This window comes from Heliangelus exortis, chromosome 13 (assembly GCF_036169615.1).
Source record: "Heliangelus exortis chromosome 13, bHelExo1.hap1, whole genome shotgun sequence".
Taxonomy (NCBI): Eukaryota; Metazoa; Chordata; class Aves; order Apodiformes; family Trochilidae; genus Heliangelus; species Heliangelus exortis.
In genome coordinates, this window is record NC_092434.1 from 17,282,547 (window position 1) to 17,300,620 (window position 18,074).

Sequence of the window (18,074 nt, forward strand, 5' to 3'; positions counted from 1 at the left end):
AGGCAAAAAAAAAAAAAAGATCCTTGGAAGAGACCATGGGAGCAGGTTTGCTGCCACATCTCTGGTTCCTCCAAGGGAGAGGGGTGGGAAGAAGGAAACTCTGGGTGATTCCTACCACTGGAGCCCCCTTGGCACATCCTTCCCAAGGAGACTCCCTCTTCCAAATGTTCAGGAAGCATCTCCACAGCTTTGAAGAGCTTTAAGGAGCAGTTTCCTTGATGCTTCCCTTTCCTTCTCCTCCTGCCAGGGCTCAGCCCAGTAACATGGTGTAGATTCTCCCTGGGAGGGGTCTCCTGGGGAAGGTGGCAGGGATGAGGCACAGCACCCTGGTTTGGTCTGGGGATGCCATGCTGGATGTCCCCAGCTGGAGGGCACATCTTGGTGGCACCGTGTGCTGGTGACATTACCCCCACCCCAGTGGATGGGGACAAGGGAGAGGAAAGGAGCTGGGCTCTTCCTTACTAACAGAAGCTTTTGGAGGTGTTTGCATGTTACTTTAAAGGCAGGTTTTGTTTCAGTTTAGCTCCACCTTCTCTGGCAAACCATCTGGAGACACCCAGTTTGGGACTGTGGTGGTCACTGGTGGTGACATTACCCAACACACCCAGGCTGGGAGAGTGAGCTCTGCCCAGGGGGGGCTGTGGGTGCTTCTCCCACCATCTCCCACCATCCCAGCAGGCACCTGAGCAGCTCTTCCTGGGGTTTGATGACCCCACAGAACAAGAGAAGGTCCCACATCCAGGGGGATGCTCAAACCCTGCTCCTGTCCTCAAGCACATGACAGCCCCTGCCTCCAGGACACTGAGGCCAGATCAGGGGAGAGACCAAAATCCTTTCAGAGTCAGCACCCAGAGATGGAAAAGCTTGAGCTGGGTAAGGAATGAGCCACCTTTGAGCCTCTGCCTGACCTCAGCAACCTTTGAACTTGCCCCCTGCCACTGCCATGGGGAAAATTGCTGGGATGTGTCCCCTATCCCCCCAACCTTTCCCCTGACTGCTCATCCTCTGGCTGGAAACCACTGCCTGACCTTCTGAGGTCTCTTGACCTTCCCTTAGGCCACCAGCAGAAGGGTGGTCCTGGAGGGGAGGCCGATGGGTGCAAAGAGTGTCAGGAGGGGGGGAGGATCACTCTTTGGACCTCTCAGTCTCTCCAGCATCCCCCCAGTGCCCCCCAGCACCCCCAACCTCTCCCAAGGACTCTTTCTCCCCTGCTGTGCAAAGCAGCTGAGCTGGCTGGGGGACAGGGGAGGGCTGGGGGAATGTGCAGATGGCTTCAATTGGAGAATGGTTAAAAATAGCCCCACTCCCACAGTCACGGGGGCTCTCCGGCAAGAGATCAATCTTTTCCAAAGACTCCTGGAAAAGTTTTCCTCCTCTTGCTCTTCCTGCAGGCAGCAGAGATCCACTCAACACCTAGGCCCTGCCTGACATCAGGAGGTTTCAGTGTTCATCCCCCTCCCAAAACCACCAACTTTGCCTCCAGGCCTGCACCAACCTCACGTGAGGCCCAGTGTGACTTTACAAAGGACAGAGTCATATTTTTTTCCTTTTCTTTTTTCTTTTTTTTTTTTTTTCTTTCTTTTTTTTTTTTCTTTTGTTTTTGTTTCACTGGATTTTTGGGACCATGAGTCACAGTCAAAAGCCCCAGGCTTTTGAGGGGCTGCCAGCCAGAGGGAAAAATTGGAGGTGGCCATAATACAGGAGAGAGGTTTTCCATGAGACTCTGCCCAGGCTGACTACTGCTCTAATTATCCTGCTCTCTTAATGAGGAATCAGGCTGCTCCCCCTGAGGGATGCTCAAACCAGGGGTTCTGTGGACCTGGGAGAAGACAGGGGACACCACCAGTGGGATATTATAGAATCCCAGACTGGTTTGGGCTGGGAGGGACCTTAAAGCTCATCCAGTCCCAACCCCCTGCATGGGCAGGGACACCTCCCACCAGCCCAGGGTGCTCCAAGCCCCATCCAACCTGGATTTGGACACTGCCAGGGATGGGGCAGCCACAGCTTCCATGGGCAGCCTGGGCCAGGGGCTCAGCACCCTCAAATTCAAGAATTTCTTCCTAAAGTCCAACCTCAATCTCCCCTCTCCAAGTTTTAACCCATTTCCCTTGTCCTCTCACTATACTCTTGTGTGAAAAGCCCTCCCCCAGCTTTCTTGCAGGCAAAGTTATCTCTGACCTCCTCCCAGATCTCTCTATGATGAAACCAAACACTGACAGGCTCTGATCAGAAAATAAAAAAAAAAAGAAGATATGCTCAGCTTGATATTATTTTGGGGGAGGGGGAATGTAATGTATTGCATTAAAACTTCACATACCTGGTAGTGGGAAGCCTCTGAAAAAGCTGCACCCCTGCCCACAGCTCCTCATTTTTGCAACCTGCCCTGCTTCACCTCAATGGGTGAAAAACCCACAGGATGGTTCTGGTGGCAACTTTCTGGCTCACTCTGTGGCTGCCCAAAGCCTTGGCCCCAAGCTGCTGCCCCAGCAGACACAACGTGAGGCCCAGCTCAGCTGAGTGGCTTCTGAGAGCTTTGCACCCTTTATTTTCCAGCCATGGGGATGGCACCCCCAGTGAGGACCTGAGGCTCTCCCCATCTCCAGCAGGATGCCACCACCCTGAAAATCAGGGAGGAAAACCCAGCCTCCTCCTCCTCCTCACCCACTTCCCCACCTTGCCTCACCAGTTAACCCTGCTCTTTCCCAGGGAGCCAAGGAATTGCTGGACCTTGCTCCAGATTTCACCACAGTAAGGATGAAGTCCTGCCAGTTGCCACTGCCCTTGGCAACCCAGACTTCACCACCCTTGGCTCTCCAGCATCCATAACCCTTGGATGTCCAATTTCCATAATATTTGGCTCTCCAGTCTTCACCACCCTTGGCTTTCCAGCCTCCATGACCCTTGGATGTCCAATTCCCATGACACTTGGCTCCCCAGCCTCCACAACTCTTGGCTCTCCAGTCTTCACCACCCTTGGCTCTCCAGCCTCCATGACCCTTGGATTCCCAATTTCCATGATATTTGGCTCTCCAGTCTTCACCATCCTTGGCTCTCCAGCCTCCATGACCCTTGGATTCCCAATTTCCATGACACTTGGCTCTCCAGCATCCACAACTCTTGGCTCTCCAGTCTTCACCATCCTTGGCTCTCCAGCCTCCATGACCCTTGGATTCCCAATTTCCATGATATTTGGCTCTCCAGTCTTCACCATCCTTGGCTCTCCAGCCTCCATAACCCTTGGATTCCCAATTCCCATGACACTTGGCTCTCCAGCCTCCATGACCCTTGGATTCCCAATTTCCATGACACTTGGCTCTCCAGCATCCACAACTCTTGGCTCTCCAGTCTTCACCATCCTTGGCTCTCCAGCCTCCATAACCCTTGGATTCCCAATTCCCATGACACTTGGCTTTCCAGCATCCATAACCCTTGGATTCCCAATTCCCATGACACTTGGCTCTCCAGCCTCCATGACCCTTGGATTCCCAATTTCCATAATATTTGGCTCTCCAGTCTTCACCATCCTTGGCTCTCCAGCATCTATGACCCTTGGATCCCCAATTCCCATGACACTTGGCTCTCCAGCATCCATAACCCTTGGATTCCCAATTTCCATGACACTTGGCTCTCCAGCATCCACAACTCTTGGCTCTCCAGTCTTCACCATCCTTGGCTCTCCAGCCTCCATAACCCTTGGATTCCCAATTTCCATGACACTTGGCTTTCCAGCATCCATGACCCTTGGATTCCCAATTTCCATGACACTTGGCTCTCCAGCCTCCACCCCCTTTGGATCTCCAGCCTCCACAACCCTTGGCTCTCCAGTCTTCACCACCCTTGGCTTTCCAGCCTCCACAACCCTTGGATGCCCAATTCCCATGACACTTGGCTCTCCAGCCTCCATAACCCTTGGATTCCCAATTCCCATGACACTTGGCTTTCCAGCCTCCATGACCTTTGGATTCCCAATTTCCACCACCTCTGGCTCTCCTTAAAAAGCCCAAGCAAAACCTACCAGCTCCCAGCATTACAACACATGGCTCTGGGGGACGAGGCTTTTGCAGGATGAGCAGGATCTCACCCTGCTGGGTGGAGGGATTTGCTCAGCTTGGCACCCTGAGAGCTAAACCTTCATGCTCTGGCACGGCTGAGCTGTTTCTTAACAAAAAAAAAAGGATCTGACACCACTTTTGAATAAGGAGTGACTCTGCCTCCAGGGATAGGAAGGAGAAATCTGGTGCCTCACCATGTGAAAGGCAGAGCCTGTTTGCTCTTCAACCATTCCAACAAGCAAGGGAGGGTTGTGGAAATGGTTTTGGCTCTGAGGAACAACTGTCCTGGTCTGGGCCAGGATAAAGGGGATTTTCTGTCTTGGACTTTTGCTTTCAGCTCAGTCTCTTGTAAGCAGCTGCACTGCTGAAATTAACAGCAAGTTTCTCAGGCAGTGGCTGCTCCTGGGACTGATAACTCCATGGTTATAGTTACAGCCAGAGCCTGGTGTGCAGAGCCAGGGACACTGCTCAGCTCTGAGGAACATTTTGCCCTCCAGAAGGAAGAAAGAGGCCCCACCTGCAGCCTCCTTTGGGGAGGAACAGACAAGAGAGATGCCAGAACTGACCAAACAGAGGATTCCATCCCATACACCTCATCCTCAGGATAAAGTTGAGGCATCACAAGGGTCAAACCCCTTCCTGCTTCCCCTTCTTCCCCTCTCCCTGTTCCCTTCAGCATCCTGGGAGGATTCTGTCTGTTCCTCTGCCTGTGCTCCTGATCCATCCCAGCCTGGATCTGTGTGTTCCTGCCTCCAGCTCCCAACTGCTGCTGACCCCAGGATTCCAGCCTGGACTTTCCCAGGGCTGCCCTGCAGCCTCAGTGGGGATGTGAGAGTTATTGGGGGAAAGGGGGGAGGAACCTGGGATCAATTTCCCTGTCTATTTGTATAGATTTAGTAATTTTTCCTATTTATCATTCCTGTTCCATTAAAGCTGTGCAGTTTAGTTCCCAACCCATCAGTTTCTCTCCCTTATTCTCTCTCCTTTCTTTACCAGGGAGGGGAGGGGGATTAACAGAGGGCATCTGGCATTTGGTTTAAATGCCAGGGCAGTGTTAAACCCTGACAGGGACCTTGGTCCTTGGGCTGCTGGAGCCCATTGCCTCCCACCCACCCTCCCTGGGGGTGTTTTGGGTGAGGCTGGAGGGGGGCTCTGACCTGATGATGAAGGCTCCTCTGTTCTCCAGGAGTTTCCTTTCACTGCTGAAACGTTTCAGGAGGTTGATCATGAACTTGTAGAAGTAGGAGTTCATGGTGGGGCTGGAGGGGGAGCATTCCAAGCCTCTTGTACCTGGGGAAGGAAAAGGGAGAGCAGATTAGAGTGGTCAGAGCCTTCTTGCCAAATCAGAGAGAGCAGCCCCCCCCAGAATAAATAATGTCACAGCACTCCACTAAGGAGCTGGGGCTGAAAAGCAGCTTCCCAAGCCTCACAACAGCATCTGCTCAGTCCAAGCAAAGCCAAACCTGCTGCAGGTCTCTCCATCCCAGGGGAAAGCAGCTGGGGGTGGTCCCAGCCCCAGAAGCAGCAGCACGTGGGGATGAAACAGCTTTTTGGGAGATGGTCCCAGAGGTGTTCAGCTTCAGGAGCTGAGAGCAGAGGCTCTGGACAGGCAGACAACCCTGTCTCCTCAGCTATGGGATGTACACCAGAACTGAAGAGCTTTCCCTCCAGCCCCACCTGCCCCAGACACCCCAAGCCCAGCATTCATGTCACATCACACACACGTGTTTGGCCCTGGGCCATGACATGGCCACCAAAAAATGTGATTTCCCACCCCCCACTGTCACATAGTGTGGCTCAGGGCTGCTGGAAAGCACCCTTCAAACCACAGCAGAGTCACAGGCTTGGAGATTGCATCAACAAAATAGTTGTGGGGTTTTTTTTCCTTTTCTTTGTTCTCCGTTTGCAGAACTACTTGGTGACAAAAGATGAAGGTTTGGGAAGGGACATGGGCACAAAGGAGAGGGGCAGGTGGCCAGGGAGTGTTGGGACAGGGGCATCACCCAGCTTAGGGAATGAAGAGGGCATCAGAAAATAAATATCCCTCCCTTCAAAGGCAGGGAAAGGCTCCTTCTCCCACTCTGAAGCTACACAGGAGGGGGTTTCTTCAGCACACTCAGAGCAAATGCTTGGAGAGAAGGTTTTAAAGGCAATGATCAGGTGATGACATCTTCATGATGACAGGTGAGGCATCTTCATGCCTCTTGGGTGGGCAAAACCTCAAAAACAAGCCCTGGTTTCCCTCCTGGTGCCAAGGGTGGGGAGGGGAGGTGAAGAGCAGATAGAAACCATCTTCCCAAGCTGGAAAAGTGGCATTTTTCTGCCTCTTTTATCAGCAGTGCTGAGGCACCCAAGAGCTAGCAGCAGGCAGGACCTTCATCCCCCATCAGTCAGTAGTGTCCCAACATTGTAGCTTGTCCAGGGGGAAGGCTGATTTTGGAGTTTCTACCTTCTCAAGACCCCAAAGATCACCTCTCTTGCCCTCCCAGGGAGGAAGATGGTGCTGATGCTCTGCCTTGGTAGGGACATGGGCAGCAGCTCAGCTCCTGTCCTGTGCTCCCTCCTTGAGACAAGGTTGACTTTGACCCTCACAAACCTTCCAGTGACAACCCAACCCACTCCACAGCCCAGAACACATCCAAAGGGAAAAAAAGGAGGAGGAAAAACCTCTTCTCCTCCCCCCACTGAACTTTTGTTCAGTGCTCCTGGTATTGAGGTGCCCAGAAGTGACAGAGCCCTGGAACTGTGTGGCTGGGAATGCTGGAATGAGCCAGAGCAGCCAGAAACCCCCTCAGATCCATGTTTCCAAAGTGATCCAGCATCTCCCACCTCTCTGACTGGGGACTTGGGAGGACCTGCTGGGTGTCCAAAAGCCAGAGTCCCCTCAGAGGTGACACACTGGGTGCAAACTCAGGACAATCAGTCTCCAGTCCTGCTCTCTTCATCCATCAACTTCCTCCTGTGCCTTTGACCCTTTTGTCCAGCCTGGAGGAAGCTGCACAGTGGATCAGGAAGCTGGAAGCAAGGAGGGAGCAGAGCACAAACAGCAAAAAGAAATCTTTTCTCCATTTCTTTTTTTTTTTTTTTTTTTTTAGGAGAGGAAAATGTGATGCGACCGTCTGCAAGCCCCAGGGAACAACTTCATCAACCTTTGCCTCTGAGAACAGACTTCAAAAAGATTATTTCTCCATCCTTGCCCCCCTGGCAGCTACACGTTCATGTCCTGCAGGAAGGTTTCCACCATGGAGCAGCCTCACAAGTGCTCTCCAGGGCTCAGAAACCATCGTGCTGGACTCTCCTGGGCTGGAAAAGCTTCAACCCGGAGTTTCCAAGTACAACACATATTCCAAGCAGGGAAAACATTTCCCTTGCAGTATCTCCAAACTCCCTGTTTTTTTCTTTGTGTTTACAGGATGTTTAGGAAGCAGTTGGCACCTTATTTGATACCTTAAAACCCTCCCTGGCATGGCCTGGAGCTCAGCTCCAGCACCCCACTGGGGACAGCTGGGTGCAGGGGTGTCCCCAGCTGGGCAGACCCATGGGAGCAGCTCCTCAAGTGTTTCTAGGAAGCCTGAGAGACAAGCAGAGAGGAGTGTGAAGAAAACTGTGGCTTGGTTAATTGAAGCTCACACCTCTTCCCCTGCCCCCAGAGAAAAGACTTTGCAGCTCTGGAACCTGCCAGCTCAGCTGTGAGAGCACCCAGCATGGGGCTGGTGGCACCTCACTGGTCTGCTGCCTCTTTTTTTTTTTCCATCTGGCACGGAGGAGGGAGCTGGAATAATCATAGAATCATGGGATTATTAAGACTGGAAAAGATCTTTCAGATCACCAAGTCCAACATTTAACCCAGCACTGCCAAGGCCACCACTAACCCACAGCCCTCAGCACCACATCTCCAGGGCTTTGAAATCCCTCCAGGGATGGGGACTCCACCAGAGCCCAACAACCCTTTCCAGGAAGAAATTGTCCCTAATGTCCAATCTGAACCTTCCCTGGGGCAACCTGAGATCATTTCCTCCTGTTCTCTCACTCCTTACTTGGGACAAGAGACTGACCCCCTCTTGCTCCAACCTCCTTCCAGGGAGTGGCAGAGAGCCAGAAGGTTTCCCCTCAGCCTCCTTTTCTCCCCATGTCCCTCAGCTGCTCCTCATGACACTTGTCCAGCCCCTTCCCCAGCTCCTAGAGGGAAGATCCCTGCTCAGAGGAATGAAGGAACTCAGCAGTAATAGGAACAAAATGAGGATTTGGGGCCCACAGGAGCAACAGAGCAGTGGAACAGGAGTGTGTGGAAAGAAGCACCAGAAGGCACGTGGGAACTGCAGCTCTGTGGCCAAAACAACCATGCACCAGCCAGCCTTGCCCTTCCCAATAACTCTGCTTCCCAATGGATGCATCCTCCTGCATCCCAGGATGACAGAACCTTGCCCAAGATCAGCTCCACAGCAGCCCGGGGACTTTATGGTTATAAACTGGAGCACGGGTGGTTCTGTAGAAATATTAGGACAAATATTTTCACTGGGAGGGTGACAGGGCACTGGAACAGGCTGCCCAGGGGGGTTGTGGAGTCTCCTTCCCTGGGGACATTCCAAACCCACCTGGATGTGTTCCTGTGTGACTGCTGGAGGTGACCCTGCTCTGCCAGGGGGGGAGTTGGGCTCCAGGATCTTTCAAAGTCCATTCCAACCCCCAACTTTCTGTGATCCTCTGACACTCGTGGGCTTCTAAGCCAGAGCCAGCACCCCCCTGGTGGGATGCACACACCAGACACCCCCCCACCCCAACCCCATCCCCTCCATCCCCAGCTCCTGACGTTCCCACCGCTCCCTCGGCCGTGCCATAAATCAACCCCGACAGGCAATCAGGGAGCTATATTAAGGCCCTTATAAATATATATTGCAGAGCAGCCAGGAACACTCAGGTTTGTCTGGCAAAGCTGTCTCGAAAGCTGTGGTGGACAAAGTGTCCCCAGATTGCTCCAGAAGGGGAGGATGTGCCTGGACTTGGGTGACTCTGGCACCCGAGCTGGAATTTCCAACCTAAAGCTGCGAAGCTCTGCCTGGCAGAGAAGGCAACTTCCACTGATTTCCCTGAACTGGGTTGAAACTGGACTTAATCACAACTGGTGAGGACTTGCTCGACTCCACTTAAAACTGAAATAAGATGGGAGTGAGATGGATTTCTCCCCAGAGCGAGCCAAAGCTGGATAAGCTGCTTAAAGGGCATCCACCTGGGAATTTCAGGCAGTTTGGTTAAAATGATTTACCACAAACCCTAATTGAAACAATTTCTGCTTGGATAGAGAGAGAGAGAGCTCAGAGCTGGCATCCTTCCCACCCCCATGCCTTCCCCAGGGCATTTGAAGGCCAGGCTGGATGGGGCTTGGAGCAGCCTGGATGGGTTGGGAGGGGAAAAATCTGTTTTTTCCCTCCCAACCCATCTCCTGCATCCCTAAAGAAGCCAGGCTGAGGGCTTGGGGTTGTTCAGCCTGGAGAAGAGGAGGCTCCCAGGTGAGCTCAGAGCAATCTTCCAATATCTGAAGGGGCTCCAAGAAAGCTGGGGGAGGGCTTTGGACACGAGGGGGTGGGGAGAGGACAAGGGAAATGGGTTAAAACTTGAAGAGGGGAGATTGAGGTTGGAGATGGGGAAGAAATTCTTGAATTTGAGGGTGCTGAGCCCCTGGCCCATGGAAGCTGTGGCTGCCCCATGGCTGGAGGTGTCCAAGTCCAGGCTGGATGGGGCTTGGAGCAACCTGGGCTGATGGGAGGTGTCCCTGCCCATGCTGGGGTTGGAATGGGATGAGCTTTAAGGTCCCTCCCAACCCAAACCAGTCTGGGATTCTATGAGCACACTTCCAGCTCGAGCTGTTGAAGGATCTCCCTCAGCTCCTCTGGGATAAACCCAGCAGCAGCTGGAGCTGGTTCCTGAGCCTCCCAAGCCAGGCAGGGCTGGAGCTGTGGCAGGGTGGGAGTCAGCACTGCCAGATGGTGTTTGGTGAAACCCCGGAGCGGCGACGTGGGAATCTGCCCGGCATCTCCCCCTGCTCCTCCCTCCTCCCTCCCTCCCTCCCTCCCAGCAGCCTTCCCCAGGATGTTTTGAATTTCAGCTTTTGCAAACGTGGGGCAGGCGAAGCCTTATGGAGAGGGATAAAAATAGAGCTGGGAAAAAAAAAAAAAAAAAAGAAAAAAAAAAAAAAAGGCAAATCCTCCCCTCCTCCCACCAGAAGCCAATACAGGGCGTAGCTGGAACCAGATGTGAATGTGTCGGCAGCTCAGCTGGGCTCTGCAAAAAAAACCTCTGCTTCCCCTCTGCAGGGTGTAGGGTGCTGCTGAGGAAACAAAGCCACTGAAATCTGGGCTTGCACGGCCCCTGGGGGTGCTCAGCCAGCCCAGGACACGGATGCTTCTCCCCTTCCCACCCGGCTAAGGAGCCGTGGGGATTGCAGTTCCTGGCACTTCACCACCTCCTTCCAAATGGGGTTCCCAGAGGGGTTGGGGTATGTATTTTGATGGCAAATGAGGTTTTTTGTTGCACTGAGCCTTTAGATCCCCCCTGTCCCAGGTTGGTCTCCTTGGAGGAGGGCAGCAGGCAATAAGGATGCTGAGGGGTTTCCTAGGAAGGGTGAGAGATTGCTATGGGCCCCTTTTCCTTTGTTAAGGTAAACCAGTGTGTAAAAATGCAGCAGGGGTACAGCTGAAACAAAAGACAGGAGAAGAAAATACTCAGCAGAGCTGCAAAACCAGGAGTGGTTGATCTTGGTGCCAAGGTTTTGGGCAGGCTGAGGCTGCTGCATGGAAAGGTGGAGCGGGCAGAAAGCAACCTGCAAGCAGGGCTGAGAAGCAACAGCTCTGCCAGGTCAGTTCTGCACCAATCCAGGTCAGTTTTGCACCAATCCAGGTCAGTTCTGCACCAATCCAGGTCAGTTTTGCACCAATCCAGGTCAGTTTTGCACCAATCCAGGTCAGTTCTGCACCAATCCAGGTCAGTTTTGCACCAATCCAGGTCAGTTCTGCACCAATCCAGGTCAGTTCTGCACCAATCCATGTCAGTTCTGCACCAATCCAGGTCAGTTCTGCACCAATCCAGGTCAGTTTTGCACCAATCCAGGTCACTTCTGCACCAATCCAGGTCAGTTTTGCACCAATCCAGATCACTTCTGCACCAATCCAGATCACTTCTGCACCAATCCAGGTCAGTTCTGCACCAATCCAGGTCACTTCTGCACCAATCCAGGTCAGTTCTGCACCAATCCAGGTCAGTTTTGCACCAATCCAGATCACTTCTGCACCAATCCAGATCACTTCTGCACCAATCCAGGTCAGTTCTGCACCAATCCAGGTCACTTCTGCACCAATCCAGGTCAGTTTTGCACCAATCCAGGTCAGTTCTGCACCAATCCATGTCAGTTCTGCACCAATCCAGGTCAGTTCTGCACCAATCCAGGCCAGTTCTGCACCAATCCAGGTCAGTTTTGCACCAATCCAGGTCAGTTCTGCACCAATCCAGGTCAGTTTTGCACCAATCCAGGTCACTTCTGCACCAAGATTCCCTTTGTTAGCTCAAATGTTATCATCTCATTCCTTGCAATGCCTTGGGGAAACTGAGGCAGCTCAGCAACGTAACTCCACGGGGGTGCTTGGCAAGCAGGGTTGTTACCTACACCACCAACTTCTCCTGTGTGAGAACTTCTCCACCAACTTCACCACCTTCTTCCCTCCAGACCATCCTGCTTGTCGTTTGGGAATTCCCAACCTTCCCAGCCATCCATCTGCTGGAGCCATCTCAGGAGAGAGTGATCCCTGAAGGTGCACCAGAGGAGTGATAGCTCTGGTCTGGATGGTCTGTCCTGGGGTTTCCCCCAGCATTCCAGCACCACTGTAGCAGAGCATCCAAGAAAAGAAACAAATCACACTTTTCCTCTCATTCCTTTCCTCTCCAAGAGGCAGTAGAGTGGTTTTGAAAGGCGAGGCAACCCTCTTGCACAACTCTGGGCCTGTAGGGAAGGAGATGGCAGAGCTTCCAGCCATGAGGAACCAGAGCTCGGAGCACTCAGGAGGAGCAGATCTCTCCTCTCTTGCTTGCATGGCTCCTCTGCTCTCTGCTCTTGCACTTCTGACCCTCTGGAAGCTTCTGGAAATCACCTTCTTGGAGAGCAAGCAGTTGAGACTGTGATGGCAGCTGTCTCCTTGCCTTCTGTGGAGAGGATGGGTATGGAGGGGTTTCACTTTTACTCTCCCCTTCCATTGGAAATGCCACCTGCCAAGGGGTCACCTTCTCCTTCCTCTCTTCCAAGGACCCCCTGCACCCTGCAGACTCTTGGCCAGTGTTTTTTGGGGGCCACCCTTATGTTTTCCAAGCTGTCTGGAGGTGGACACCTCACTGCAACCCCTGCAGATCCCCAATTCCACCAATATTCCTTTTGTTAGCTCAAATGTTATCATCTCATTCCTTGCAATGTCTTGGGGAAACTGAGGCAGCAATTCCACAAAGGAAGCAACAGAAACTCTAAAGGGAGTGGTTTGGGCTCACCAAGAACAAAACCCCTGGAGAGGAAACCACCATCAATCAGAGCACAATTCCAGGTGGGCCCAGTGCCACACGTTTTCCAGGGGGGGGATACAGCAAGTGTGAGCTCCAGAGATGATATTCCTCAGGGATTTTTTTAGGAGCCTCCTCCAGAGTTAATCCACAGACTCCTGGGATAGCCACAGACCGCCAGGTGGAAGCAATGACCTTGGGGATGTTTACAGAGTCAGCATCCTGGGAAGCATCCTACAGCATCCTAGACCATCCCCAGCACCATCCCCACCACTCCTGGCAGGAAGCCAGGCAGGAGAGACTGGGCTGAGCTGGAGAGGAAAGTGTCTGCTGGGGAACAAAGGAGACTGTGACTGCTTCTCCTTACTTAGCTCCAAGAGAAAAGAAGGAAGGGATGTGTGCAGGAGCTTCCCTGCATGAGGTGGCAGCTGGTTCTGGCATCCTTTTGGAGAAGGCTTAAGCTGGGGGTCTATGCTATGGCAGAAACATGGAATGGTTTGGGTGGGAAGGGACCTCTAAAAACCACCTAAACCAACCCCCCTGCAACGAGCAGGGACATCTTCAACCACACCAGGTTGCTCTGTCCAGCCTGACCTTGAAAATTTCCAGGATGGGGCATTTACCACCTCTCTGGGCAACCTGGGCCAGGGCTTCAGCACCCTCAGCATAAAATATTTCTTCCTCATCTCTAGCCTGAATGTCCCTTCACTTTGTCACCCCTTGTCCTGTTGCTACAGGCCCTGCTAAAAAGTCATAGAATCTGCAGAGTTGGAAGGGACCCATCAGGGCCATCAAGTCCAACTCCTGCCCCTGTTTAGGGCACCCCAAGAATCCCACCACGTGCCTGACAGCATCATCCAAATGCTCCTGGAGCTCAGGCAGGCTTGGTGCCTCTCTGTCCCTGTCTCTATTAAAAGCTTCCTTTAAGCTCTGAAAGGCCACAATCAGATCTTCCTGGAACCTTCTCTTCTCCAGGCTGACCAGCCCCAGATCTCTCAACAGAGCTACTCCAACCCTCTGATCACCTTCACAAACTCCTCTGGACCAGCTCCAGAGCTGGCCATGGCACTGCAGGTGGCATCAGAGCAGAGCAGAGGGGAAGAATCATGTCCCTTGACCTGCTGGCCTGGCTGACAACCACTTCTAGGTCACCTGCTACTTGTTGACAACCTCTCCACAGTTGACAAAACCCTCCCAAAGCAAAGCAGGCAGCTGGATCCCCCCCCCACCCAAACCCAGTGGGTGCTTGCACCATCACCCCAAGGAGCTCTCGGGCAGGGTGCTCCAGATTTTGGTCCCCAAAGTGGGCAGGGGATGGAGGTCACCCCCCAGGACCAGGCAGAGCAGGATGGGAGGAGAGATGCTGGGTCTCCCAGGAGGTGCTGAGCTGTGCTGGCCCCAGCTCATTGTGTTTGGAGAAGGCAGGGGGGACACCTGACCCGGAGAACAAAGCTGATGAATTAAAAGCAGAGCTGGGAAGGGGCAGAGGAAGTGCTCTCCTGACTCATCCAGGGGCCTCTGAAGGAAACCCAGCTCAATGGCAGGGAAACAACTGCATAAACACATCCCGAGGGGAAGAAAGGGAGTGAGAGGAAGCAGGAGGGAAAGCCCACGGGCCACCAGCCCCTTCCACCTCCAGCCTGCCCTCACTCTTGGGCTGGCAAAGCCCAGAGGGCCAGGATGGGGAGGGGGCAGTGGAAATCTGCTGCCAGCTCAAGGGTTTGAAGGGGTTTCTGAGCTCCTTAACGTCCTGCCCTGGCTCTGCAGCTGGCACTGCTGGCATCTCCAGCAAAGTGGGATGGAGGGAAGGAGAGCTTAAGCCCAGAGAGACCAGAGAAGATGGAGGGAAGGAGAACTTAAGCCCAGAGAGAAGAGCTGGCACCCAGCAGGCTCTCCAGCTGTGATGCAAGAGCATCCCACCACTGAGAAGGCTCCCAGGTGAGCTAAGCCAAGAGGTTGGGGAACACCCCCATGCATCCTGGACCAAACCCAGCAGCCCCAGAAGGTAACTTCAGTGCCATCACTGGGTGTTTTTTGCTTGGGAAAGGCTGGACTGACAAACACAGCAGGGCAGAGGTTGGGTTCACTCACTCTCACCAAACATCCTTACCCTGGGACCACACAGACGTAGAGATTTCTACTGACCAGCCTCCTGTTCCAAAAAAAAAAAACCAACCCACCTCAAACAACCCTCTAACAAAAAGAATCTTCTTTAAGAGTCTCTGCTTTACCAGAGGTGATCCAGGAAGGACCTGGCCCAGCTCTGACCCCTCATTCCCCCAGCAACTTAATCGGTCCCAGGTGGGAGCCAGCTCCTTGCCCCCTCCCCAGCACCACCCACCTGCCTTTGGGGGAAATCCAACCACCTTGCAAAGCTCAGCCCCAAAGGGATTCCCACAGCAACAATTTTCTGCTGTGCAGCAAGGAAGGGGGGAGCAGGAGAGGAAGCAAACACCCAGTGGGACCTGCGTGGGGACAAGCTGTCCCACCGTGGGGCAACGGGAGCTCCGGCAGATCTCAGTGTGGAGAGCACCAGGCTCACTCCAAACTTTCTGCTTGAATAAGCCAAGTTGTTCTTCCAGATAGCAAGCAGGGGCCACAGCAGCTGCTAGGACCCGAGCCATCCAGCCTGCTATTTTTAGATCATCCACAAGGAAGGAAACCTCAGACAACCATCAGCGTGAGCTGAGCTGCAGCTCCTCGGCAGCTGGGACAGAGCCACGGGAGCTGCTGCACCCGGGAGGATGGATGAGGCTTGCAGAGGGCTCAGGGAGGTCAGCAGCATCACAGAGCCCGGCTACAGCTGCTGGAGCTGCAAAATAAACCCATCCAAACAACCCAAAAGCTGAGCTGATGGCTCCTGAGGACGCTTCTAAACCCGGGAAGGGGTTGGGGGGGGCGAACGATCCAAGATGTTCAGGGAACACAAAGCCTGGGAGCTGCTTCCCTTTCCAGCTGTGATTTTGCAAGGCCCTGTGGCTGCATCCTGCGTGGGGAGAGGCAGGCTTGGCACAGTGCTCAGGGTGTGAGCCAAAGCTGCTGTGAAACGTGGGTTTGGCCGGGACAACCTGGCCTGGGGGAGCACAACGGGGAGGCCCTTAAATAGCAGCGGCGGAGGAGAAGGGGGAGCCAAGCAACAGCAAAGGATGAGCCACAGACAAGGGAAGGTGGAAAAGACCATAAATCATGTGCCAGGATGATTAATGAAAGGCTTTTTCTTTTGTTCTTTCTGCCCCCCAGAAGATAATAGGATTGTCCCTCCTTATCTCCCTTCTGAGGCCTGACATGACACCGTTGATAGGCAACGTGGGCAGCCTGGGATGGGCAACGTGGGCATGGACTGAACCCCCTGAGACCCAGCTGTGGAGACCTGGGATTGCAACCAGCATCCTGTCCTGAGCTGCTCTGAGAGCCCCTGAGAACTTCTACAAGGAGAGGAGAGGCTGGCACCCAAGGTCCTGTGAAAAACAGGCCAAGAATCATCTCCCTCCACATCTGCCTCTGCAGCATCCTGCTGCTGAGGAGACAAAAATCCCCAGAATTATTGAATCCCAGGTTGGTCTGGCTTGGAAGGGACCTTATGAGTCCCAACCCCTTGCCATGGGCAGGGACACCAGGTTGTTCCAAGCCCCATCCAACCTGGACTTGGACACTGCCAGGGATGGGGCAGCCACAGCTTCCATGGGCAGCCTGGGCCAGGGGCTCAGCACCCTCAAATTCAAGAATTTCTTCCTCATGTCCAACCTCAATCTCCCCTTTCTCTCCAAGTTTTAACCCATTTCCCTTGTCCTCTCCCCACCCCCCCGTGTCCAAAGCCCTCCCCCAGCTTTCTTGGAGCCCCTTCAGATATTGGGAGGTTGCTCTGAGCTCACCTGGGAGCCTCCTCTTCTCCAGGCTGAACAACCCCAATCCCTCAGCCTGGCTTCTTTAGGGATGCAGGAGGTGGGTCAGGAGTCAAGAAACAATTTTCCCCTCCCAACCCATCCAGGTTGCTCCAAGCCCCATCCAACCTGGACTTGAACACTGCCAGGGATGGGGCAGCCACAACTTCCCTGGGCAACCTGGGCCAGGGGTTCAGCACCCTCAAATTAAAGAATTTCTTCCCAATATCCAATCTAAATCTCCCCTCTCCCAGTTTAAGGCCACCACCCCTTCTCCTATCACTCCTTGCCCTTGTCAGAAGTCCCTCCCAAACTTTCCTGTAGGTCCAAAGGACCAGGGGGAAAGCAATGGGAATAAAAGCAGCCCCCTGGGCTGTTCCAGGGATGTGGACTGGGTGAAAATATTGATTGATCTCTGTGAGAAAATCTTCTCCTCCTGCCTCAGCAAACCTGAGTGGTGCCAGTGAGTATGGAACAAGCATGGAGAGAGTGGAGGGAGTGGGGTGGGAGGGATGGCACTCACCAGAGGTGCTGAGCTGGCCAGCCCTGGCTGGAACATGAAGCTCCACTGGTCCAGTTCGTGCATCAGAGCCATCAGAGGGACCCTGAGCCTCCTCTGTCTGTCCTGCTGGGGAAGAAGCAATCTCAGCCAGCACTTCCAGGTCCTTCAGGATCACCTGCAGAGAGAGGGACAATGTGGGATCAGCACACAGAGGGAGGAGGCAGCCAGCAGGTGAGCTTTGCAAACCAACAGAGAGGGAGGGATGGGGAGGAAACACCAAACCCTATAGAAAGACACAGGGGAAAAAAGGGCTATTACAGTAGCCAAGGACTACCTGTGGAGCTCAAGGGCTACCTGTGAAGTTTAAGGGCTACCTATAAAATTCAAGGGCTACCTATGAAGTTCAAAGAGGAAAATTCAAATTATTGCAGTGGGGAAAGGAAAGAGAAAAGGGGAGAGCTCCCCCTCTCCCCCCTTGCTCTGCAAGTCCCAAGGGAGTGTGTGAAATCCAATCTACCTCACACAGCAAGGAGCAGAGCTTGCTTCTCCCTTTCCAGGGAGGTCTGGGCTTTGCTTCCCTGCTTCCCTTCATAGCCAGGGGTGAACCTCAGCCCCTCAGCCCCCCCTCAGGGCAGCATCCCAGACAGGCAGAGCTGCCAGTCGGATTCCATCGCTCTTTCCTTCCAGAAGTTGCCAAATTAGTCTATATATAGCATTTCTGGAGAAGTTATTACAGGGTGGGTTATTTTTTTTTTTTTTTTTTTCCTTCACGTCTCCAACCCTTCTCATGTCTCAGGCTATTTTGGGTCCCCCTTCTTCAGATGTCCTTGGATTGAAATGTTTCATCAGCTGTCCCTGATGCTCTGAGCACAGTGGGGCTGTGTGGAACAGAAAAGCTGCCAAAAAGGGATGATGGCCATGGATGAGCTATCAGCACATCCCACCCTTAGCCCACCAGAACAGCATCCCAGGCTTTCCACTTGTTCTCACAAGGTAACTTCTGGAGGAGCAGCAGTTAGAGGGGAGAGCTGGCTTCTTAGCTACCAAACCCCCCCCCTACCTGTGAGACCAAAAAATCCAAAAATTCTCCTGTTTTAATAA

The 18,074-nt window shown here is 53.4% G+C and overlaps 1 protein-coding gene across 8 annotated transcripts in view; it reads right to left on the reverse strand.

Annotated features, from left to right (window-relative positions):
- Positions 1-18,074, reverse strand: part of VAC14 (VAC14 component of PIKFYVE complex) — an 81,692-nt gene that overhangs the window by 23,350 nt on the left and 40,268 nt on the right. For all 8 annotated transcript variants that reach the window (XR_011728539.1, XR_011728540.1, XR_011728538.1 and 5 more), the window contains 2 exons: positions 16,995-17,148; positions 5,213-5,345 (listed from right to left, as the gene is read on the reverse strand). Coding sequence is in view for 5 of the 8 variants with exons in the window: in XM_071757082.1 (XP_071613183.1) it covers positions 5,213-5,345; positions 16,995-17,148 (287 nt within the window). In the remaining 3 variants the exon portion in view is untranslated. The remainder of the gene's footprint in view (positions 1-5,212; positions 5,346-16,994; positions 17,149-18,074) is intronic.